Source organism: Corvus kubaryi, unplaced genomic scaffold (genome assembly GCF_017639235.1).
Source record: "Corvus kubaryi isolate FWS band 111438036 unplaced genomic scaffold, C.kubaryi_AGA036_p1.0 65367, whole genome shotgun sequence".
NCBI classification, from domain to species: Eukaryota; Metazoa; Chordata; class Aves; order Passeriformes; family Corvidae; genus Corvus; species Corvus kubaryi.
This window is the reverse complement of record NW_024581948.1, coordinates 9116-34716: the sequence shown is the minus strand read 5'-3', so window position 1 is coordinate 34716 and position 25601 is coordinate 9116. Positions and strand designations below refer to the sequence as shown.

At 37.4% G+C, this 25601-nt stretch overlaps 1 protein-coding gene across 4 annotated transcripts in view; it reads left to right on the top strand.

Moving 5' to 3' along the window:
* Window positions 1–25139, top strand: part of LOC121673370 (sodium leak channel non-selective protein-like) — an 85646-nt gene extending 60507 nt beyond the window's left edge. For all 4 annotated transcript variants that reach the window (XM_042046631.1, XM_042046630.1, XM_042046632.1 and 1 more), the window contains 4 exons: window positions 20761–20903; window positions 21022–21126; window positions 23806–23892; window positions 25003–25139. In XM_042046631.1, the coding sequence (XP_041902565.1) occupies window positions 20761–20903; window positions 21022–21126; window positions 23806–23892; window positions 25003–25083 (416 nt within the window). In that variant the 3' untranslated portion in view covers window positions 25084–25139. The remainder of the gene's footprint in view (window positions 1–20760; window positions 20904–21021; window positions 21127–23805; window positions 23893–25002) is intronic.
* The last annotated feature ends 462 nt before the right edge of the window (window positions 25140–25601 follow it).

Below are 25601 nucleotides of genomic sequence, written 5' to 3'. Positions count from 1 at the left end.
TTAGACATGACAACCACCTTTACATAGTCACTTTCAGAAGGTTATACAGGGTTTTGGTGAGCACAGAGGAGCAAAGAAAACAGTCTGTGTGCCCTGTGCAGGTGAGAACAGTTTGCACTCCTCATTGTGTTGTTCATCTTGGGAAGTAATTATAGTTTCGAGGGATGCAAATGCTGTGAGGAGTGAAACATGGCTATGTAAATAAGGTGTATAAGTTCACTTTGTTTCTTGGAGATAATGGACAAATTGAAAGTGAGTCAACTAACAAATCCCTGTTTGGGCTTAAAGCACTATACTGTTTTCACTGGTTTCAGCTTCTTAAGGATGTGGTTACAAGGCCATGTTTAGTTTCTCATTAGAAAAATTTTAGTAACAGAAGTTATTAAACTTATTTCAGTTGTGTTTTTTCTTTGGGAATTCATTTTAGTTGGCAGAAAAGGTACCAATGAAATTCAGTGGTTGGAAGTTGAACGTAGACAGATACATTTAGGAAAAGATGAACATTCAAGGCAGGTCCTGCTTGACTAACTTGATCTCCTCGTATGACAAGATGACACAACAGAAAAGGACCAGGGGGTGTTGACTTTACTCCTTGTTTTATATTTTCCTGTTCTCCAAACATTTAATAATTCTAAACCTGTTCTTCCTCCCTGTAGTGAAAAAATGCAGATCTGCAATATATCCAGTTTTCACAGAATACAAAAAAAAAGCTGTATTTTTTGACAAAATTTTCCTTTCTCTTGATGCTCACCTTTGATTCCACTCACTGTTTAGCCATTCTTTCCTCTAAGGTTCCAAATGCCAGTTTGTGTAGAAGCTTAGCTTCAGAAAGCAATCTTTCTATAAGGATTTTACCCACAAGCATCCTTTTCTATTATGCTCTTCTGTACAGTGTGTAATTTTTGCCATCAGGTGAGTTAGAAAGCATTGGAAGCTCTGTCTTACATTATGGTTGCCTGTGTTTTTGTTGGCATTAAATCTTGTACAGGTTACAGGATAATACGTTTTAGATCAAATTTTCCTCTCACTGAAATTTTCTTGATAAATCAAGTCGAAACATTTAGGATACTCTTGTCACGAACCAAAGCAATAAAGGTGTATTATCCTTGATGATTTTTTTTCTCAGAAATTCAAGATTTTTACTCTGTTTGCCAAGTCATTACATTTCTGATGCCTTCTTAGTATGCTGTCTCTCATGATTTTATGTCGCGTAGGTGACTAAGTTACCGCTCTTTCCTTTCCTCTAGAAGGCTTTTCTTTTGAGTGCTTTATCCTCCATGTGCATTTAATATCATTAACTTACTAACTGAATAATTAAAACAGTTTCAGGCATTCTGTTCCATCCTTCCCCCAGTGCTGACATGCCCAATAGTTTAGTTAATTACTTAACCTTGAAATAAAAAATAAAAATTACATAATCTTGAACTGACAGAACGAAGAGATTTTGCAATGCAGTGTGTAGAAAATTTGTTTACTACAGAATACTCAGACTTGTGTAAGAAGCAAAATAATATTATTTCATTCTCAAATTTGTGCACCACGAAAGGACTTGCTTATGGGCGGAAACAGAAATGAAGACTAGGCAAACTTAATTTATCAAAGTGTGCTTAGATGACACAAATATTCCCATCCTTGGCAGTGTCCATGGCATGTGCGTTATCTTGTATTGCATGGTAAAGCAGAGTCTGGTAAACCAACACCTTGCAGACAACAGACAGCAATATTTCTTTCCCTTGGCCTTTCCCCACATCCTGCAAAGTACACTTTATGTTTTGATCCCATTTCTGCACCTGTTGAATAAGAAATATTATCAGGAGCTTTGAAATTAGCCACATAATTTTTCAAGTGGGTCACCAGTTCTGCAGTTTCCAGAACTGTGCTGTCATGGGGTGGGTGGTGGGTCCACTGCTTCTGTCTTGACAAGGATGTCCCACCTTATGATTGTAACTTGACCCCCTTAAGTGAATGCTTAGGGATTGCTTTATGAACTTTAGCTCAGCTCCAAATAGAGGTGCCTATGTTTTGTTCAGCTATAATGCTGTCAGAACATTTGTGCTGCTGCATCGGCAGGCCCCAAAGGCACTCACACTGGGTTGTTGACTCCACAAAACTTTTTCTTTATTTGGAGACAGCCCAGCCCTCATTATACCTGTATTCTCCATTTAGATTTAAGTTTATTTGAGGTTTCATAAACCTTATCATCACATTAACAAGTCTTAAGGCATTTCCCAGGATGACTGGCCAGCAGCAGACTGGTTTTAGAAATGCTGATATCCTCAGTATGGACGTTTCTGCTTAGCAGACACTGAGGGACTGGCCCGTACTTACTGAATTCCTTTGGTCATAAATATATATATTGTTTATCTTTTGTAAATCACTTGCTCCTGTAGCCTGACGGGCCAGGGATCATAACCCTCTATTAACTATATATGTAAGTGAATATCCTTATACATAATACTTAAAAAATAGTTTTTCTTACTTAATAGTTATGGAAAAGGTTTATAAAAAGCAGGCCAATGCATGTGATTCACAATTTCTTCCTGCTAGAGATGAGATATGGTAGTTACCAAACAGTGTGGCACTGACAGAAGTTTTAAGGTGAGTGGTAGTTCGCTCTGTTCAGCAAAAATGCTAGGGCACATGGCAAAATTATTATTGCTAGGACTGAACAGGCCTTTCAACCCTGAATTTTCAATGGAAAACCTTTAACTAAAGGTTGCTTCTCAGCTGGTTAGATTGCATGTCTGAGGTCTTGGTTCTGTATACTGTGTCTGTTGCCACCTATTTTTGTGACCCAATACCAGTATTCCTTCTTGATTTTTGTGGCAGAAAGAACCATGATATGTGGACCAGAAGGCAGCTGCTGTCCCACTTTCCTGCAGCTAAGGCACCACTGTCCTGCTGTTCTACAGCACACACTGACTGCTTAAACTGCTTGTATAGTGTGGGTCCACAGACATGACTGGGATGTTAATATTGGCTGTTACTCATGGTCACGGTGAGCACTTTGTATTTCTTATCATTATATATATTATCCCACAGAGGATACTAGGACAATAGTTCTGATTCCAGACAAGTGAAAAAGTGGACTGAATACAAAAACAAACAAACAAGCCAAACAAAAAACACAAACAAAAAAAAACCAAAAGAAACAAAAAATGCCACACACAAACAAACAAAAAATCCCCACCAAAACAACAACAAAAAAAGACACTTCCTTAGCTATTTGATGTTCCTGAAGGCTTCACTCTTCAGTTAAGCCATTCTAGTTGCCTAGTTAATCAAGACTTTTTGTTTTTAAGCAGTGGTATAGAAACAAAAAAATTGCACAAATAATGTCTGTTGAGTTAGCTCTTATGCTAACGAAGTGGTATGTGGGAAGTTGTAGAGTTTTGGAAACTTAGAGGAATTTGAGCAGAGCAGCCCTCCAGAATTTTAATTTACTGCTGTGTTAATCCCGAAGTAATTGAGTCTTGCATTAAGTCAGGCAATCAGGTGAAACTAATGTGAATAGATTAGTATAGTTGTACTGACAGTCAAAGAAAACTTTACTGCTGCTGAGAGTCTTCAGTGGAACGTACTTTCCCCTGCCATTTCAGGGTGTTCTGTGTTAGTGTTGGTACCTAAATAGGTGGATCTATAGTGGAATAAAACAAATTTCAAAAAAACTTTACTTTTTCTTTTGTTCTCTGTTTTATTTGTAATTGTGGACCTTTCCTGGTGGGCATCTTTTGCTACTTTATATATTTTGATATATCGCCTGTGTTGTTATGGTATGCTGCATAGAATTTAATCAGTCATCCAATGTCTGTGCTGTGCACTTCCTTCTATCTCTTTCATTCCCATCTGCTCCTGAGAATGCAGAGTTTTTTGCATACTGGACCAATATATTTTGGTTAGATTTCATTATCAAAGTAATTATTTTTGAAGTTTTCCTTCTAATATGCCTTCTAATAATTGCTTGTATTACAGTGATGATGATGACAATGTTAAAAAAAAAATAAATTCATATTCGCTGATGTTAGATAAAAGGCCCATAAACTGTCACTGGTCATAAGACGAAAAGGTGAAAGAGCAAAATGTGGCAGAAAGGCAAACTTATTAGAAGGGAGTAAGAAAATGAAAGTTGAGGCAGGTCAAATGCAAGTTTTAATTGCATCTTGTTATTTTTTTTCAACTGTAGGCTATATCACCTTAGATGAATTGATGCCTTGCTGACATAAAACTTCATGTACTGTTTCTTAATTTATCTGAAGTAGCATAGTCTTAAATTCTATACAAGTAAGTTTTCTCCTGAGATTGGTAGGAGATCAAATGTATTTAAAAAAAAAAATAAAAAAACCCAACCAAAAAACAAACAAACAAACAAACAAAAAAAACCAACAAAAACCCAAACGAACAAAACCCCCCAATGCAGCAGAGCACTGGAGAGCTCACTGGCACCAGCACAGCTGCTGAGTTCTTAGTGAACCCCTTAAGTATCAACACCCCTTGCTCCCTACTGCACTGCATCTCAAGAGGACAGATGAGGACAGACATATGTGCTACAGCACAATGGTTTGAGGAGGCCTGGATTGGAGCTTGCTGGAAAATGTGGTGCTGGAGACATTGCAGCTGGCTCTGCAGGATCCAAGCTCCCAGAGGGCATCCCTAGCTGGGGACAATCTTTGCACTGCATCTCCTGGAAACCCTTCAGCCTGCCCAGTGCCCTCTGCTGCTGTGTGAGAGTTACATGCAATGTAGATACTATTTCCACAGTGACCTTCTCATGCTTGCTTTCTACTGCCCCTTCTCTAGCACAGCAAGGCCTCCCAGCATGATTTTATGATACATGTTCTGTGAAGGCAGAGGAGGAAATTCGCTTTACTGCTGCTACAGTTTATTTATAATTCCTATGGAAAGCATGAGATAAAACATTCAGGTCTGTTATCTACCATGACATTTCTTTTTCCCCCTAGTGCAGAATGGTAACCAAAGGGTCAGATAACTTTGAGAGGCTAAGTAAAGCAACCAAGGGGCATGTATTCTAGGAATATCATGGTCAAAGGGAAATAAATGCACACTAAGATAATTTCCTTAATGAGGATTTACTAAGAAAACAAATAGAAAGAGCTGCTACAAGCAAAACCAACCTCCCAGCCCAGCAGTTTTCACTACGCATGAGAGTTGAAGAAAGGCTTGTGTCAAAGACAATGACTGTTTGTGTGGATAGCTACTCAACAACTCACAGTCTGACAAGGAATGGAGAACAATGAGAAAAAAAGAGAGTTAAAGGTGTGACAGGTGTGTGAACAGCCTGGAAACAAAAGGTGTGACTAATTTCAGCCATGCTAAGGAGCAGAAAACTTAGCCAATAGACAGAGAAGGAAGTCAGGCAATTAGAAACCTGTCATTCTGTACCAAGAAAATTAGATCCTATCGGTTTAATTATCAGTCAGTGCCATTAAGACAATATAGCGCTGCATAATGAAAGCTGCAGTTACCGAGTTAGAGGTAATTTTTTTCACAGTGGAAGATTTTCACTTTCAGACAAGAGCTTCAGGGTGTGACCAGTTTACAGGCTTTGACCTTCAGCACTTGTGTAATGCAGGGGACATGTGGTTTTTACCTTGCCTCCTGAGATTTGATTATTTTATCCTAGACATCGTTTTCATAAAGTTGGTGGAAATGAGCAAAGCCACCCACTAGAAATCCAATGTGCAATACTGATGCAACATGCCCTCTGTTACTGTAATTAGAGCAGCTTACCAAATCATTTTTAAGACCTTTGATTTGATAACACAGGGCCAGCTTGCAGCTTGGCGTTCCCACTTCTACTGGGGAATAACGGGGGATAATGCTATTCCAGAAAATCTAGTTCACAGATGGCCACTCAAGAGGGGGGAGCGCACACAGAGCAGCAGCTTAGGTGTGACTCTCCAGCACATCAGCTCATCTGTGGTAACTGGCTTCATACATGCTGCTACCCTGCGGCAAATGTGTGATGCCGTGCTCCTTCCTCATTAAATAGTGCACAGTCTCACTTTATTACTCTGTTACTCAAGTATTTAAATATTGAATGTTTGTTTTTCCCAGTGCTTTTTCTCTATTGTTATTGGAGACTTCCAGTGGCTACTGTATTTCTACTCCATTGTCAATGTCATGACATTGCCTCATGAAGAAATTCTTACCACGCTATCTAGTATGCATTGAGTGGTATTGGAAAAGATCTAGGTTACAAGCTAAAAGAATAGTATAATATTTTGGATCTGATGTGAAATATTGAAATACTTCTTAAAAAAACTGTAAGACCATTTGTACCATTCACTTCCAGTTACTGCCTTTCTCATAGCAACTGAGAAAGATTGGAATGGCTTGAAAGACCAAAATCTTACCTAAGAACATTAAATACCTTGTGTATTCTTTACTCGGATCATAAGTTTTGGTTGTAAACAAACTGAGAGCTAGATCTTGCAGTAGCAGGTGATCTAACTAAATCTTTTTAATAAATCTTTAACACATCTTACATATAGTTATCACTTCTGTATTACTCAAGACACAGTGTTGGGAAATACATCTTGATCTCTTTGCCACAGGGGCATTTTTGTTCTGTGAATTGTTTCAACACGCAAATAATTGCTATTTTTCCTAAAAAGACTGCTTAATTGTTCAAGCTGCTTCTGAAGTACTCCTTAATACTGAGCATATTTTAAGACTTTTTGAAGATATGCATTCCATCTCCAGGGAAGGAGTGACTGGCCATCTTGGGAAATGTCAATGTACATCTTCTCCCATAGTACAGTCAGCCTTTTCCGCTCTCATCCAAAAACTCATTTAGAAGGTTATCCTCTACTTTTCCAACAAGTCTGTGCTACTGCCACCTTGCTGTGGAAAGTACCATAATGATCATTACTTTGTCTCATTTCATCGTTGTATCAACCCCCAAGTTAAGCTCACATCCAAAAATGAGTTAACCATACAACACTATGACCTTTTTCTTTCCAATGTGAAGAATATTGCAGTAACTAAGCTCCAAATTTTGGCTCTTAATTTAAACAGCTACAGTGAACTTGGATGATTTTGAGGTCATTTCCAGCTAAGCTCCACACTTTTTAAATTAATGATACTGAAAGAATTAAAATTATTTCTTGCATAAAATTCAAAAAAAGTGAAAACAGTTAGCAAATCTACTGTCAAAAGACTTTGTCAGTCATCACCAAGACAGGGACATCTAACTGTTCATGGAGCATAGATGCTCTACGGAAATATGTACAAGATAAAAACTTCAGAAATCTGTTCTATATCTTGAGGAGCTGACTCTACACATGGCTGATTCATCTTGACAGAAGTTACCCAGGGGCTGACAAATTCAAGTAAGATAGATTAGTCACAACAGGACTTCTCTATGTCTCTTCTGATAAACTGTGATATTATTTTCTTCTAATTACCAGCCTGTGGCAGGTTTTGCATAGTTTTTATACTGGTATGTGTACTACTTACATATCCTTCCATATTAGCCATTGCTATATTGTACATAATAACATTTTTCTTACATTTGTTTTACTCAGATGTTTTTAGGCATTTTAATTAGAATTCTGAAGTTAAGTGACAATTAACTGTGTCTACTACCATCTCTCTTTGAAGCAAAAGGCTTCAGTTGAATTACTGCTTAATCTTCTTCTCTAGAACAAAGTCCATATGCGTTTTCTCTCTTCTATTTTCATATTTTTCCATGTAGAATCATAATTCTGTCATTACCTGGATGTTTTCTTTTTGTCCTTGTTATAGGATACAAAACTGTGGAGCAATAATGAGGATTCATGGGGAGGTAGTGGCAATAAATGAAAATTGCATACTTAAAAAAACATTTAAAAATTTTCAGCACTCTACCATCATTATACTATAACCACAAATATGTATTTCACTGACATTCACAAAGCAAGATGGTAAATGCTCTGGAAATAGCTAAAGATATTGACTGAAGTGATTTGAGCATTCACAGAAATTCTGAAGAGATTTTGGAGTGTCATGGGGGAATATTGGTTTTGAATAGTTGCTCTGGGAAGCTTGTAGGATTAATTTAATAGATGACTTTACAGTTATTTCAAAATCAGATTAGTCTTTCCAGGCTTTTACCTGGTCATTTTATCCACTGAGGAATGCTGCTTCTGCTGTGCACTTACTCAAACTGTGGTTAACCTGCTTTCTACAGCAGTTTCACAGGTGTCTTAAACCTAAATGAAGTGGTTTAGTTGCTTCACGCCCATCTGTTTCTATTCTCTGCTTAAATACTTTACTAAATTTGTCAGATATGATGCTTTATGTTATACCAGACAAGCTAGTCTCCATCAGCATGTCTTTCTCCAGTTGCTTTCTGATTTCATTCATACCTTAGAAATGCTATGAAATCCATAATATACAGGCTTTCATGAACTTGTGGACTCTTAATATTTCCAAGAGCTGTGACCTCTTTTTCTTTTTTTCCCCTCCCTTCCTTCTAAACACATGCTTGATTCCTTCAGTCCTTAAGCAGTCTTTCATTTCAGTTAAATATATTATAAATAGGTTTGACCTACTATGCTGACAGCAGCTTTTAGAGTGTTCAAATTGTTAGAGCTTGTGCAGTGAATGTTTTTGGCCAAAGTATAGACATACTGTTAGTTTTATATGCAATTCATTTTCCACAGACATGCACAATTGCACCTGTGTCTACAGTGTCCTCAGGCACAAGTGGGAAGGTGCAACTCAGGAACTGAGTTTTCGCTGGAGAATTTCAGTGCAGTTCAGAGTAAACACATACTTTGTAATGAAACCGGACACTGTACCAAAGAATTACTTTCCCCAGCTGTTGTGCAGTACTTTATTAAATCAGCCACATTGCTGAGTTCTTCCTGCACAGACCACAGTGTTAATCCTTCCTACATGACTTCATTAGAAGCATTCTTAGAAATCTCTGTCAGGAAGCCAATGAAAATGAAATTGTGTTTTTGTACTATTTGCGACTTGAGGATTCAGCCTGTGTTATTTAAAACAATTGCACTCTATTGAACTTAGAAGGGGTTTGGTTTGTTCGTAGCCTATATCATCACATTTACAGATGAAGCCTTGTTTTTCATCTGGAAAGAACCTTGGTGATGCTCTTGTCTACTCCTTCTTGTGACCTTAGGGAACCGTGTCATATCCATTCTTCATACAAAGTGTGAAGTCCCAACTTCAAAAGAGGCAAAACAAGATTAAAAACTCTTTCAGGACTTCACTTCTCTGATGATTAGAAAATACCTAAAGCCAGCCTACCTCAGGTTCTTTCAATGCCAGTATTATCCTTTGCCTTTCTTTGTGGCCAGAGACAAGTACCTAGTGCTGTTTTGCCCTCTATGTATTCTAATTTTTGACAGGCTAAACTTGGGAACTTCCTACTGATATTGGTTGTATTCACACTTAGATATTTGGCCATGTATTTTTTGGATGCGTAGTGCTGCTGAGCCATGTACTGTGGAAACATGAACTGTGGAACTGTGTCAGGGGCAGGATTTCCACTAATAATATCATCTACTTGGCATTGGTCTTTGGTCTGCAAACAATGTGATATAGACTGACAGGTGTTTACAGTGCTCAAGCCTGGTCCATTCGATAGCTGAATGGTTGATATCCGTATGTACTGGAGTTGGTTTTGATTTCCACTGACCCCGTGAGTCACCACTGTGACCCTAAAACATAACTCAAAAATAGGAGACTTTTCAGTCCAAAGTTCCTGTGAGCATTGTGTCACATTCCTGCTGTCGCAGCCCACCAGGGATGTGATTTTGTAACCCAGTGTAGAAGGAATGCATGGTATGTGGGAATGTCAGCCTGTGGAAGATGCTGAGGATGTGAGCCTATTTGGAATAGTACTGAAGGTGTGTGTTGGGGTTGGAGGGAGCCACACTTGGTCCAGGCACACCCGTACAAAGATAAGATCAGGGAACAGGAGCTAAGGTGTTTCACTCCATAAGTGCCCACAGGAGAGCTACTTTGCAGTAGCCCTAGGCTGTGGTTTGACACGTGATGAGACCCAAGTAGCAATTGCTCAGGATGAGGCAGGGCACATGAATGTGTTACTGTCAGTGTCACTGAGGGTGGCACAGAATGCTGAAATTATACCAGCTTAATGCCTTTGGGACAACTTTATGCTGGAGGTAGAAGAGCAGACCTGCTCTGGTGCAAGTTGGGGTGCAGATGGACAGTGCCACTTGAAGTGTTCAACCTTTCATTACAAAATGAAGCTCTCAATAAAAGGGTGTTTTTAAGGGGCAGAGTCAGTTTATAGCAAATCAGTGCTTCGTGTCATATGGTTTTGGTGCTTGTCACACAGTAGTCAGAACCTTCCAGAGTTAATTTATCATCAAACCGTGTCCTGAGTGACATTTTATTTATTCCCAGTGTTTGTTGACATCTCTTACTTTACAGAAGTTAGAACCACAACCTATGACTCATAAATGCTTTCTTTATGGAGAAAAAAAAAAAAGTTTTATTTGCTGAAAAATTATGGTTTAACCAGTTCAGAAGAAGTGGAACTTGGCTCTGCACCACCACTCCTACAACACTTTCCAGGCTAAACCCTAGTGCAAGGGGCTTTTTGGACTTTGATCTTCATTTCTTTGTGGTGTTGTGCAGCCTAAACAAATACAGATTACTTTATCCATGTTAATAAGTTTTTTTCTTTTAATAACTAGTAAAGATAAGATGCTACACTGGGTCTAGAGAACTCTTAAATGCTGTAAAATTGGAGAAAATTAGTATGAACCTAAAAAAGATATCTATCCAAAGGTCAAGCTCATTGCCAGGCCACTCCAGGATTGAGTCACCTGTGCCTATCTTATTTCTTATAGGTGCTTAGCTGATGTGTTCTTAAACAAACTCCAAGGAGACAAACTCTTGGTTATTCCAGTGCTTGCTATTGTCTGCTAGCAGTTGTTTCTCCGCTGTTACAGTTATCTCTGACCTGAGCTCAGGAATACTACTAACAGGATTTACTTGGTACTTTTGCAAGCTTTTTAGGAAAGTAACTGCAAAGGGTTTCAGTACCAGGGTACCACGGATCTGCCTGACAGTCCCTTTTGGAAGCAGATATTTCTTTGAAGTTCTCCTGTTGCATTTGTCTTCATTTAGGAAACCCATCTCTGAGAGATTGTAGAATTAATGGGTCTGGAAACAGCTGTGCTTTGTTCTTGCGACTGCATGTCATAGTATTAATCTCTGGTTTTATTTTTTATGTGGCAGGCAATTTAATAAGTGTTTTGAAAACACCATGTAGATCAAATATACCATTTTCCCAGCATCTTTTATGTTTTGTGGGGACTTAAATGGTAGAATCTCAGAGCCATAAATTTAACGCTGTTTCTGCTAAAGGAATGATAAATTCTTCTTTTGCTTCAAGCACTAGCATTTAGGCCAGGGTTAAAAATTTTGAATTTGTTTCCTTCAGCATTTCAAAGAATCCGAGTATATCCAGCTATCTCAACATCAGCTCACATGCCTGACTTTGGGCAGTGAGTTTTAAAAATTGTGAACGTAATTTTCCTCTCCAAAATATTACAGAAATGTATTGGCAGAGCTTACAAGCTAGGATCAGGATTTGTTTCATGTTATGAAAAATATGGGGCCGTAGTGTAGCAACACAAAATTTCTACCCAAGCCATGGTAGGACTAGCAGACACATTACTGAGGATAACAACGTGTTTATAAGGTCCAGCAGTAACTATCCTTATGTATGCTTTTAGAGGTGCCTTTGACTTCAGTGAAGAGAGGGGATAGACTTCCAAGGTTGGTTTTTTTTCTAATTGAAGAGTAGACAAAGAGGTAGTCACGGTGAAGTAAATGGCATGCAGAAAATCAACCCTGAATTTATGCATAGCACTTGTTTGCACCTTCAGATCTAAAAGCTCTGTTTTTATTTCACCCACTGAAAATTATTTTCATATGGAAAATGAGGTCTCTTTAGCTCATCCTTTGATAAAAAATTGCTAGGAGTAGGTCTTATTTGTATTTCTTGTGAAACTGCTTCACTGAGCAATGCCAAAATGTCTTTTTTCATACACAGTCCTTTTTTTCAAATCACGTGTTCATGTGTCTTAGTACAAAATGCCGCATTTTCCACTTAAGCAAAAAGCTTTGAAGAAAAACTATGCTAAATATCATTGGTCTATAAGAAATTAATGCAGCTTTGAGTCAAAGCACAGAGTTGACACACACCTACTCAAAGAATAAACATCTTTGCAGGTAAACTTGATGCTGAAAAAACAAGAAAAAGGCCTATCTGTGAAAAAAAAAAAAAATCATTGATTTGACAGTGAGAAGTCCCAGAAATTTCTGTTATGGGTATGTGGGACTATTTTCAGTAGTGCATAAAGATCAGAAAGCACTTCTGCAAAAGGAGATAATATTGAAAACAACGTTTAAAAGAGAGTGTATTAAAACTTTGGAAATACTCTCTCCCAAGAAAAACCTGGCAGTTTATACAGCTTTTCTTGCCAAAGATTTTGATTTTAATCTCCTAATAAACCTGCCAGCTGCGTTAGTCTATTAGTGCATCTTCCAAGAATTCTTTTGATAATCAGTAGATCTCTGGTCATGCAAATACTTTCTTTAAGACAGTCAAGAATAAAACAAGTCAGATGTTACAAGAATTGGTTTTCTTTTCAATTCAGTATTTTGTTTTCTGAAAGAAAGGAAAAGAAGTTGTTCGGTTTTTTGCTGACATCCATGTATGGGATTTTTATTTTAAAAAATATCAGGCTCTTTCTCTTTTGACACCCAGCTCTTTTAAAATCAGAAATCTTTAAGATAGCCTCATCTTAGACATTTATTGTGTTGCTGCTTGAGGAGAGTCTCAGAGTCCCTAACTTAATACAGCCGTCTCTGAAGCAGGACAATATGCTTATCTCATAAAGGTGCTGTGGGGTTCAGTGAGCCATCAGCTCACTAAACCACTTCTCTGTGTCTCCATGCTCTCACTAACTGCATATATTAGGATAGTGGGCAAACCACTCCCTCACATCAACAAAGTAGGTGAATTATTTTCCTTCTAGTGGCATGTAAAAGGCACCAGGGAGTACTTACTAATAACTAAACAAGTCGTTGAGTGAGTGTCATTTGGGTTTTCTTGTAGCAGTCAATCACAGAGCTCCTTTCTTTTATTTTGGAAGGGAAGTTATTGTCTCTTCAGTTCAATTAGTCTCTTATGATGCATTTGATGCTGTATATTTGTTCCTGTTATTCAGATATGTGGAGGCTAATGAGATTTCTAACATGTATTGGTTTTTATAATGTCTACTTGACATTAGAGCTTTACTGTCTGTTCTTTTTTCTTACAGAAATGCATTGATCTAAGTGCTGTTGCTGCCTTATTTCTGTTCACTGAATACTCAGCAGGTCTTGTTAGTTGGGATTTTCTACTGTTGCCCTTTGGTGAAACTTTTATAAAAGAATAAAATCTTGTTCTGATATGCACTATAGCTGAAGCAAATCAAATTAGGATTTTTTGGGGGGAATTTTTGAAAGCATCTAATTTAAGATGACAGCAGTTTTACCACTGATTTTGGTAAAATCTCATGCAATTGCTTTTGAACCTGTTATCCATTCAAGAGAAAGGGGCTGATCTCTTCATTTTAAGAGAGCAAGTACATCCTCGGAGAAGTGCCTACAATTCACAGGTGATGCCCAGAGGAGCCAAATGAAACTGAAATACAGCTTTAGGATGAAGCAGCTTTGCTGTTCCATGACTGTACTTAAAATGAATTAGATTGCTCTGTCTGTGACTATTGGGAAAGCTAATGCAAGAAGTGAATAGTTTTGATTAACAGTGTATAAAAGTCAGTGCTGAATTTGCATGCTTTATATCAAGGAAGATTTGCATACTTTGTTTTCTAACAAAGTAATCCATCACTACCTTGTTTTTAATAGTCATTCCTAGCACTTGGCTGAATGACAATCCAAATACATATCTGTACTAAAACTTCTGCCTTGAACTTTTCTCTTTAATATGATAACCCTTAAAGTGCTCATTAAATTTTAGATGTAACAATTTTGGGGAATTTCTAAATTTTGATTTCTGGGCTGCTACTTTTACTGTATAGTTTTAAACACTTCTACATATGTAATGGATTTTAAAAGAAAAAGTAACAGTCCTATAAAAAGATGGTTCATTTTCAAAGGCATAAGTTACTAAATTATAGAGATTCCTCCACTGAACTTTTTTTGTTATACAGTTTTGTCATAGCATCTACTATAATGTAAATTGTAAGGTAATGTAGTAATATAATGTAAATAATGTAATGTAAATCTCTCGTTGACTCCACTATGACTGCACTTTCAATCAGAGGGATTTCATTGGAAAGACTGAGGTGGTGACTGGCCCATCTTCAGTGTTTGTCACTCTTAAAGCCAAGGTCTAGGGGTTTCTGTATTCTTGGTTTCTAGATCTGAAGAGTATTATTACCATTTGATAAGGAAAAGCACAGCTATGGCAGTGTCCTATTTCTAGGCTTCAGCCTGAAGCTCTGCCTGTTCTGTTGAGGATGAGACCCCAGAGATCCAAGAAAAGTTGTGTCCTTAAAAATACTCTCTAAAGCGAAGGAGAGGTGACAGACTTGACTGTGCTGCAGAGCTTCCAGGAAGCCATGTATCTCACAGCTCAGCATTTACTTGATTGTCTCCAGCTGCCACTAAATTTTGTAAAGTTGCCTCCCCACACTCACAAAAGTGATTGTCAGACAGACAGTATATTAGCCTTACAGTTGTGTAATTGCCAAAAGGAAAAAGCAGACAGTATTTCTGCATATAAAGTCAGCTTATGAGGTCTGCTGACATTTTGGATCCCTCTTTGCTAAGTTATTTGTGAATCTATGGCTATTGTAATAAAAAATTATTAAAGAAAAGCAGATATAAATGCTAGTCTGGCTAAATGTCCATAAACAAAGCACAAGTAAAGTCATTTTGAAGAATGCTGGTCTTTATTTACGCCTTGGACTTGTTCAAAAATGTAAAGCAGGTTTCTCTTTTCAAAGCGTAAAATATTACATCAGGGAGCTTAAGCACTATCACATGTAAGACATTAATGGTACAACTAATCATGGACTTACCCAAAGCACGCTCCTATTTACCCTGTGCAGTCCATACATGTGGCCAGCATTCCTACATTCCTGTTGGTAAGCTGACTCTTCTGAATATTGAACGCATTTCTAAAATACTTGCAAACAGGGCAGAGAAGTCCATTTTCTTTTTTTTTTTTTTGGCAGTTTACTGACTTCGTGTCTTTTCATTACTAAGTCTGTAGATCAGATTGCATTGATCAGAGAACTTGTATTTGCAATGTTTCTTTATCTCCATATTGGTTCTTTTATCTGTACGGTCTCTGTTTATACTCTTTTCTCATACATAAAAGCTTCATCTTCTCAAAAGCAAATAGATTTTCAAAATGAAGAATCAGTGCCACATCACTACTGTATATTTTAAGTCACTATGCTTAGCAAGGATTAAAAGACTGTGTTCAGACTGGCAGTGGGTTTTTTCTGCTGTTGTAAATCAGTTTTTCAACGGCTCAGTAACAGGAAAATGGCACTGGGGCTTGAGGTTTCAACAGATGAGCAGAGAATTGGCATGGTTTTGTTTTTTTTCTTTTCTTCCTAATTTCTGCTGGCTGGCAAACTGGCTGGTGACAGTTGGTTTAGGAAAGTAAAATAGATTGTTCACTCAGGGACAAGCAAGAAACCCCATGAAGACATTCAAGATTTGATCTTTTAGTCAATTTCAGTCCTCTCTGCCAGTTGCTTCCCAGAGGTGTTAACAGCTTTGTCCTTGCATTTCTGGACAATTTTTAGTCCTTTCCAGTTTCACTGAAACAATAGTATAAAGCACCTGGAAAACCTGACTGCATGCAATATTTTACAAGTATCTTAATACTGAAAGATAAGATAAATTAAAAGGTGACTGGTCAATGAACTATCCATGCCCTGCAGAAACGTTCAGCTTTGTGATTTATGAGTGAAGGTAGGCGGGGACAGAAACAGGCATGATAACATTTCCATAGCTGAGGAAGAGGATATTGCTTTACGGACAATCAGTCATAGAACCGTGTTAAGGAAGGCTGCCTTTCAGTGTGCAGCACAGCAGAGTGAAACTAGAAAGCAGCACCTGCCAGAAGGCGACTTAATTTTGCTGGCAAATAGAGGAATCAATCCTTTTGCCGGCGCACCGAGAGGTTGACACAGTCTGCGCTCTGCGGGGTGGGCTCTCCGCCGCCGCCTGATGTTCCAGATGTGCCCGAGGTGCACGACCCCCATCTAGCGGCTGCTGTAAAGTAAGGGAAAGGAGCGTGTCACTGCCCGACATCTGGTGCATACCTTGCGTGGCAATGGGTAGTAGTTTAAGCTTTTAATAACAACGCATGGATTTTTACTTGCCTGAATAATTCCTGATTAAAAAGAAAAACAAGAAATTAAAAAAGCAAACTTTGGTTTGTTCGGTTTTTTGTTGGTTTGGTTTTTTTGTTTTTTTTTACATGAAGTGGCCCTCTTGTAGATTTCCTTTCTTAGCAGCTTCACAGCAGTCACCAGAAAACTGAGAAAATCCTAACATGGTAAGCCAAGGTAGTCAATATAGGTATGTATATAGGTACACATGCAGAAATTTCTAGTGTTAATGCATATCTAAGGCTATTTTCAGGTTTTACTTCTCAATTGGAATAGCTACACATAGCACAAAGGTATTAATTAATGAAAGACACCTCCTCAGCACCATACACTCTCTTCCTCAAATAATACAGGATTTTGAATCAAGAAGCAAGAATGCATCATCGAGTTAGGAGGAAAGGGTTCTGTTTCCAGTCTCAGTGAATTTTCCATGTGACCTTTTAGCTCTGCTCCCTTAATTCTTCTATTATAAAACTACAGCATTATTCAGTGCACTCTCTTTTTCATGATGTCCATTTGCAGAAGGAACTGATTATAGAAGGAGATGGTCACAGAGCATGATGGTGTCAGGGTCACAGAAACAAGCAGAAAATCCTATGTATTTTAAAAATATGTATAAATATAAAATACAGAATGTTGAAGACCATCCCTGCATAGTAATATTATTTTTCTGTTAACTTTGAGTCCTTTTCTTAAAAAATACATATACCTTCTATATTCATTAGTTATTTAAAAGACAGGGTTTTGCCAGGATGTGTTTCTTTACTCCCCTAAGAAAAGTCATCACCTATGTCCTCTGGCTCTTTTAATCATTTTCTTTTCCCTGGTAATCTATTTATCTGTAGAGCATGGAAGAGCCAGGCTACCTTGCTTCCTGTTTAGACATGGATACCATTAGAATTTTCTTTTATTATTATGATTTAGGTGTTAAAGAAATTATTTTCTCCAAACCCCTTCAGGCTAATGTTCCCATCTTCTAGATCTGAAAGGCACATGTATTGAAGAAGAAATAAGCCCCCTGCACTCTGGTGCTGAATCCCCATATACTAAACATACAATATCAGTAAGGATACAGTTCGTCTCTCATTGCTGTCTTTTCTTCTATACAGTATGGAACAAGTAAAAATGTCACATAAATTGAGCAAGATTCAAACTCTTTCCTAGTATTTCACTAAATCTTTCATTTTCTGAACTGTTTTTTTCTTTTCTCTTTGATAATGACCATGTACAGCTGTAAAACATTTCCAAAGGTAGAAGTGTTTCTTGTTTGGATAAAAGTAGTCTTTTGAGATTGGTACAGATTATTATGTTGATTTATTTAGTTTTAATTGAGAAGTGTTTTCCTTCTTTGTTTTACTATCATTGTGTTTAAAGGAATTCTTTTATCATAACATCAAAATGTGGAATTTATAAGACAAATTCAAACAAAACACAAAAACTTCAAAGCATGTTACTTTATTTTACCTCTTTTGTCATCAGGAAGTTCCTCCCAAATTAATATTTAATGCCATCAAGGTCTAACCATCTACTGAAATAAGTAGGAAAATTACCATAAATATTTGGTCAATATTTTTATATCTCAAATTCAGCATGTTGCCCATGCCAGCATGCCTAAGCTGATAAGCAATGTCATAACAGCCATGTGTTTAACTCTCTTCATGATTGAAAGCTACTTCATGACTGAAAAGTCTCGCTGATGCCTGCAGTTATGTTGCATAAATCATGATCTTAATGTTCAGGACATTGACAAGAGGTGACTGCATTCTGAAGTAGCAGGGCCTGTTGCATATTGAGTAGCCAGGCTGTGCAGGTTTTCAAGTCCGCATTCTGTGACACCCATATTTCTGCTGCAGAGGGATCTATGTTCTCATATGCCCTAACCGTGAGACTCTTAGCACTAAGCTGTCATTACTTAAGCCTTTTTAACTAGTAGAAAAAGACACTGTGTCACTGATAGAATACAGACATCTGTGGAAAACGAGAAATTTGCCATTTGATCTGAGGGGCATATGTTAAGTTTCATTTATGGCAGCATTCCAGTGTCTGGTTTTTTGGGATGTATCCCACCATCACTTAAAATTTTGATATTTTCTCACCCTCCATATGGCTTTGAACATGGTGAGAAAAACATAGTATGTTGCTGTGAGAGGAGAGTCTTTAAATAACTTACGCATTGGCTTTAGGAAGAGGTAGTCAGATATTAAAGAAATAATCAGAAAAAAACAGAAGAGCAAAAACATGCAGTAAGGCAGATGTTAACTAAGAATTTTTCTTCTTTTTGAAGGCAAAACATCTCATGGTGTTGCATCCCTTATTCTGTATCCAGTTGAAAGAAGATTTCCAGAGATAGTTAACAACATGGTTCCTGGCATCAGTAGTGAAAGTTTTATTACTTTCTAGTCACATATGTTAAGCAAGAATGTATATTCTTAAGAGGGATTGCTTTCTAATAGCCTTAAAAATAACTCTACCAGTTATACACTATAGAGACATTTTTACTTTAGTGTCACAGGCAAACTCATTTTAATTGGGTTGTGCATTTTTGTCCATTCACAGTATTGCTTTACTGTGGCAGATGGCCCAGTGATGTGTTATAAATACTTTGCATGACATCCCCTCTATTTTACTAATCTTCACTGTGACTTTCCCATTGGTAATGACTAATGACAGTTTCCTAGCCAGCAACTTTTAATAGATTCCTTTTTTTTTCTTAATCTCTGCCTGTCCTCAACAGCACTGTTTTGTTCAATAATTTAATCAGTTCAGCAACAGTATATTATTAGACAATTGAACCATTACTTTTTGAATTTTTGAAATGTAAAATACCCATGAAGTAATCACTGATGAATATTTCAGTATTGTAGAGACCACTTTTTCTTCTGAAGAAATAGAAAGGGTTTTGCTTTCTATGCTTGAATGCTTTTCCTTTCCTTTCCTTTTCATTTCTTTCTCTTAGTCCTGACAACCGTATGCAGTAAAAAGAAAGGAATCCAATTACTAGAAAAACTAACAGAAATGATTAACAGTTTTGCCTACCCACCATGCCCATCTTAACCATTTGACACCTACCTATCAAAGGTATAGGTGTTATACAGAAAAAATGCCATTCATCCCTATCTCCTCTCATAAGTGAAGATCTATCTGCAAAAGGGACACTCTGGCTCCAGGTTCATCCCATCCCTGTTAGCAGACAAAAGGATATAGATGTTGCAAATTCAACAGGAAAATAACAGTGCAGAGTTCCTTTTAGGCTGGTGTGATTTTTTGGGAAACTCCTGGACTCCAGAATTTCTGCTCAGAACCACTTCGTCTCTGTGAAAAGAATCAGATTGTCAGCTTTCTGTCTTTATGTTGCTAGCAGCTGCTGTGTTTTGCTAAGGGCAGTGCTTGTCATGCTCCCTCTCTTTTATCGAAGACGTTCCATGAAACACAGTTGTGGAGCAGAACTAGCGGGTGGCTGTAGGACAATTCTGTGATTTCACAGCAGTTTGTGAGATTTCACGGTTTAATTTCACAGTTTAATTGTGTTTCTTCTTGGAACAAAAAATTTCTTTAAACAAGAATGACTTAGAAGCCATAACTGGTCTATATTTTGAAGCTTTCATTGCAGAGATAAGGAGGAAGGGCAAGCTAGCAAAAGCATATTATCACTCAGACATTAGGTTGAGTTTGGACTTTACGTTTAAAATTAGTAGCTTTATAGCTTTTATTTGAGAGTATTTTCTGCACAAAAAGGTCTTTCATAACTTTCCTTTCATCTTCTCTCCCCCCACTCCCCAGTGATATAGCAAGTTCAACTTAAAAATGCTTCTTTATGGCAACATATGTATGTTAATGCAGCTTCTTTCTGAATTTCAAAATGGCTCAGTAGCTTGCTGTAGATGCTTACCTGTGCTTGCTAGTGTCAAGCACCTTCTTGGTGTATTGCTGCTTGCTCAATATTACTGATATTAATAGTGATTTCTTTAACCTACTGAATGTTAATCCTTGTTAAATCTGCCTTTTCTCAGGGATGCTGCTGAATGCAAATAATGGGACAAATTCTGCCTTTGGAGACACTTGCAGACTGCCAGTGAACCCTTCTAAGAGATTATACATGTGTGTCCAGGGAGGGAAGGGAATCAGTCTGGTTTGATACAAAACCAATTCATATTCAATTGCAAAAGGAAGAAATGTGGAAATGCACCTGAAAAACTTCTCTTTGAAGGAGGAATGGAGAGCTGACACCCTTTAGAAAAAACAAAAATGAGATAGATAAAAGTTTGTTGTTTGCTGATACTGAAAACTTTCAGGGAGGTTTAATGCCAAACATTTTCATTTTTTCCTCTGACAGGCACAAGTATATTTACTGTTTATGAAGCTGCTTCTCAGGAAGGCTGGGTGTTCCTTATGTACCGAGCAATCGACAGTTTTCCCCGATGGCGTTCATATTTCTATTTCATCACCTTAATTTTCTTTCTGGCCTGGCTTGTTAAGGTACTGAAAAATATGTCTTTTTAAATTGGCCTGAAACATAGATCATATTAGAAGTAATTTCTTCTCTTTTCTGCTTGCTGAGCTTTGTGTCAGCCATTCTTTCTTGTTCTTTTTCCAGAATGTTTTTATTGCAGTCATCATTGAAACATTTGCAGAAATTAGAGTGCAGTTCCAGCAGATGTGGGGGTCCAGAAGCAGTACTACTTCAACTGCCACCACCCAGGTGAAGCACTTGAGATGCTGAGATTCTTTGGGGATTTGATTTGGTTTAGTTTATGAATTAATAATAAGCAAAAAATTCCTGTCATATGTGATACATTTGACTTTGCATGTTACTACCTATATTCTAAACACTACATATGAATTTTCATGAAAAAATAAATTCTTTGTTTCATTATCTAACTAGTCTTCCTTAGAAAGGAATAATAGAGAAGACTGTTAATATGGTTCTCTATATGGCTAGGTATGTTATTACTGTGTTTGTATTCTTTTTAACAAAGTATGATAATGCTTTTTTATCATGTCATTGGTGGGTTTGAAGTCAGGGTTGCTATTGGATACCACTTTCTGTGCTAAGAAATAAGAGCTGAAATCCCAAAGTTGTAGCTGGAAGAAGAGAGGTCAGAGGGTAGCTGAAGTGTTTGGGGAAGCTGGTCCAGGAACTGAGAAGGGTGTGTTGAGACCAAAGAGAAATGAGTTCTTGGGGCAAGGAAAGAGCCATGCTTACAGCTGGGGCAATCACAGAAAGTGAGATCCTGAATAGAAATAACGAATAAGAAGAAGCCATGGGTGGGCTGGGTAGAGGGAAACAACCCAGTATAAAAAAGAAGAGCTACTGGGTTGAGATTTAAATTCTCTCACTCATTATTTTAACCATCAGTTTATGTGCCCAAATGGGCAGAGGACCAGGCTTTTCCAGGCTAGTGCGGTTTGCCATCTCTGTGAAGAGCTAGTACCAACTGCCTGCAAAAAGCTCTTAGAAAGACAGATATGAGAAACATACCCACGAGGGAATTTTTTCTGACCGTGTAGCTGGAGATTATTTCTTTTCCTAAGCCAGAGGATTTAAGTTTTCAAAATTAATTATTTAATAGTTTTTATATTCTTCTCGATATTCCTGAAATCAATATGTTAATCTAGTCCTTTTCTGCCGGCTGCTACATCTTTTGCCGCAAATAGACTTTGTGGCGATAATTTCTGCTCTATATAGGTCTTTGTCAAAGCAGACTTTGTGATATCAATTTAAAATCTATAAAAAAGACGTTTCTACATGACATATGCTTAGCCTGGGGAACTTAATGTTCGTAGGACAAATCCTGAGCATATAGGCTTATCCAGCATACTCTGAACTAGAAGATGGAACAGAGAGTTCAATGTAGGAAAACACAAGAAGCAGCCAACATTAAGAAATTTAAAATATCCAAAATAATGTCATCATGCCAAAGAACATGAACATGTTGCATATAATCTGCATCACACAAATTTAAAATAGTGTACTGGCTGCAGACAAGCAAATGGTTCGAATGACTGCTTTGTTCCTCGAGTCACTGACATACTGGGTCATCAAGAGAGTCCAGGTTACCAAACTGCAAAAACAACTCATCTTTTTCTGTATTAAGAAGGGCAGCAAATATCTTGCAGGATTTCTTGTTTAAAGCACCAGACAAAAGTTAAAACCCTTGCTTGTTTTGTGCATGAAGTAGCCTGGAGATACCTGCCTTCATTTGTCCACTTCATACATTATTGAGCTGTTTCCTGAACTTATTCCTGTAGAAAAGAAAATGAGTGTCCTTGCAGTTGAAGTCTAAGAAGGAGTCTCCAGAAAACTATAAAAGGAGGTTCTTGTAAAGCACTTCAGCGCTGCACTTTAAAGCATGGTAAAAAGAGGAGTAACTGTGCTGATCTTAGTTGGCAACTCGTCCTGCTGCAGAGATGCTAAATAAAGACTTGGAAGAATTACAACCATATTTGGGTGACACTGTCCCCAGTCTAATGAGCACTTCTCTCAGGATGACTTTTAAGCTTCAACCACGCTCCTGTGGCTGTGTTCTTGAGGTGACTCGTTTGAGTGCTGGGTGTCAAGGAAAAGGTGGGAGTGAAGTGGGAACTTTGCCACACTTCATTACATAGTACATGCAGGTGGCAACTCAAAATGCTGGAGCCATTCATTTTCTTTCAAGGACATTTTCAAGGACAGCATTAATCACTTTGAGGCATGGTTTCTCACAGTTCCTTATGTCCAGCAGTCTGCATCATTTTGTGTCCTAATTTCTGAGAAAAAAACCCAATAAAACAGAATGCCTACATCTACTCTTCCAGAGGCTATTGATAAAATGTGGTCAAGAGAGCCTTTTCCACTGACATCATTAGAGCCTGGAAATACTCAACTATTTACAGGAATTATAAGCTCTGTGAAACAATAACATAAGGACTATACAGCTACTCTTGATATGCATCAGTGCAACAAAAATGAAGTCGTACTTGCAGTAAAATAATTTTGCCAGTAAAAAGATGAGGTTCTCTGCGATCGCCAAACTCACCATGAAACTTATTTTTGTGGTCACAATGTATTTGTGTTTCCTTAGGATAAGCTTACCTTAGTAACGAAATTTTTCTGAGCAGGTACCACCATCTAATGATGCTGGTCAGAGATTAATTGAATTGGTTTCTATATTAGGACTAATAGAGATATATTGTGTTCTATGTTATCTGAGTAAAATTCAGACAATTAATGGTGGAAAAAGCATGTTACTTTTTTTTTCCTGTAGCAGAAAGAGTCATTCCTCTCTTATTTTAAACTAGCTATCACGAAAATGTATGCTGGTCCTTAAGGGGAATGTATTACATATCACTTGTATTTATTGCCACATAAAACATTCTGACAACAGTCTTCCCTTTCAAGATGTTTCATGAAGATGCTGCTGGAGGTTGGCAGCTTGTGGCTGTTGATGTGAATAAACCCCAAGGCAGAGCTCCTGCATGTCTACAGGTATGACATTGCTTTTTAATAAATCAGTGTGTGTAACCAGCATCACTCAAATGTTGCCATAAGGAAACTGTGCTGAGAAATAGCTACAACAGTTCTAGTCATATTTTTTTAAATGCATTGCTTTCTGCAGTGTAGACTTGTTCTTGAAAATCACAGATCAACAAAAGAAAATGTACCACTCCCAAAGGGAGAAGATTAGAAAAATCATTCCTTCTAGGCTCTGTTTTGTGTGCTTATGAGAGAGAGATTTAAGATTTTGAAATATAATATAAAATAATTAATCATGTTTTATCTCTCAGAATTTATATACGAACATATTCTGTTCCTAGGATATTCACAGCATAAATGCTTGTTTATTAACTGCAAAATACAATCAAATATGCCAAGAAGCATGAATAATCATAATAAACACAGAAGTACCTAATTTCTCTTGTTCCCTTGTGAAAATAGGCTCACAGAAAAATGGAGAAGAAGCATGTAGACAGCAAGCCATACAGTGTTTGAAACTTACAGATTTTATATTCTTACTTTGATATAAGTTAATTTGTAAAACTCTGTCCTCATTGTTTAAATAAATCCAGACTAAGATAAGTAATTTTTTTATAAATCCATTTTTAGTACAGAACACTGTACAGCAGCTCAGATTTTTATTTGTAAGTTAAATAATGTCATTTCTCGATAAACAAACTAAATTCAGAATGGAAAGCCAAATCAACTATAGCATTTGCTGGCAGTTTTTGGTTATGTTTGGTTTAATGTGTAAGCTAAAATACACGTTCTTGTTGGCAGCATGTACATTGCTGAACCCTAAGCTGGCAAGCACCTTCAATCCCCTCCACAAGCTGTTCATTCTCAAATATCTCTGCTTTGCCAAACCACTGCCATATATTTGATTATAGCATATGTCTGAACAGATAATTCATCTTCCCAAATTTAATTCTTGATTTTGACAGCAACAGGAACATCATTTGTGGTGTTCTCAAGTAACGGTCTCAGGTATGTGGATAAAGTGTAACTGAACTCACAGTGAAAACAACTTCAGATGAAAATTAAGATACCATCTGAGTTCCATGGTCTGCCTTTGTAATATTGCATTTTTTCCCCTTTTAGGAATCATGTGAACACAGTGAATTGTGTTCCAGTAGACATAAACCTCATGCATTCAACTTTTTATATTTGCCACTCAGATAGCAGTTTTCTTCTTGTTCTTCATCCTTTTGTGAAATAAAAGAAGTTTTGAAACAGTGCTTTAGTGTCCGTTTTAAGACATTAAACTACATGAACTCTGTTAGGAGTGCATTAGTCCAGTATTCAATTAACTATATGAACTCCATGTCCTAATTCCTATTAGGAACTTTATCCTTCATGGCATTACTGTCTCTATCAACGAATAAGCTGTATTGATGTTGGTGTTGTCATCATGGAGGCAGTAAAGAGGATTGCTGTTCTATGTTTTAAGTGTGTTGTGCACACTCTAACTTTCAAATATCAGAAATAAGAGTTGAGCAGTAAGACTTGCTTTCTATAATTTGGAACTTCCATGCATTAGATACCTCTGCATTCATAAATATAAGTATTCTGTGTGATGTAGTACTTCTTCTAGTTTTTTAACTGCTGGTCTACACATATTAGGGTGGTCTAATGGTTTTAAAATGTTCTGAGAAATGGATGTTTTTTGTTCTGCATCAGATTATAATGCAAGAATTGCA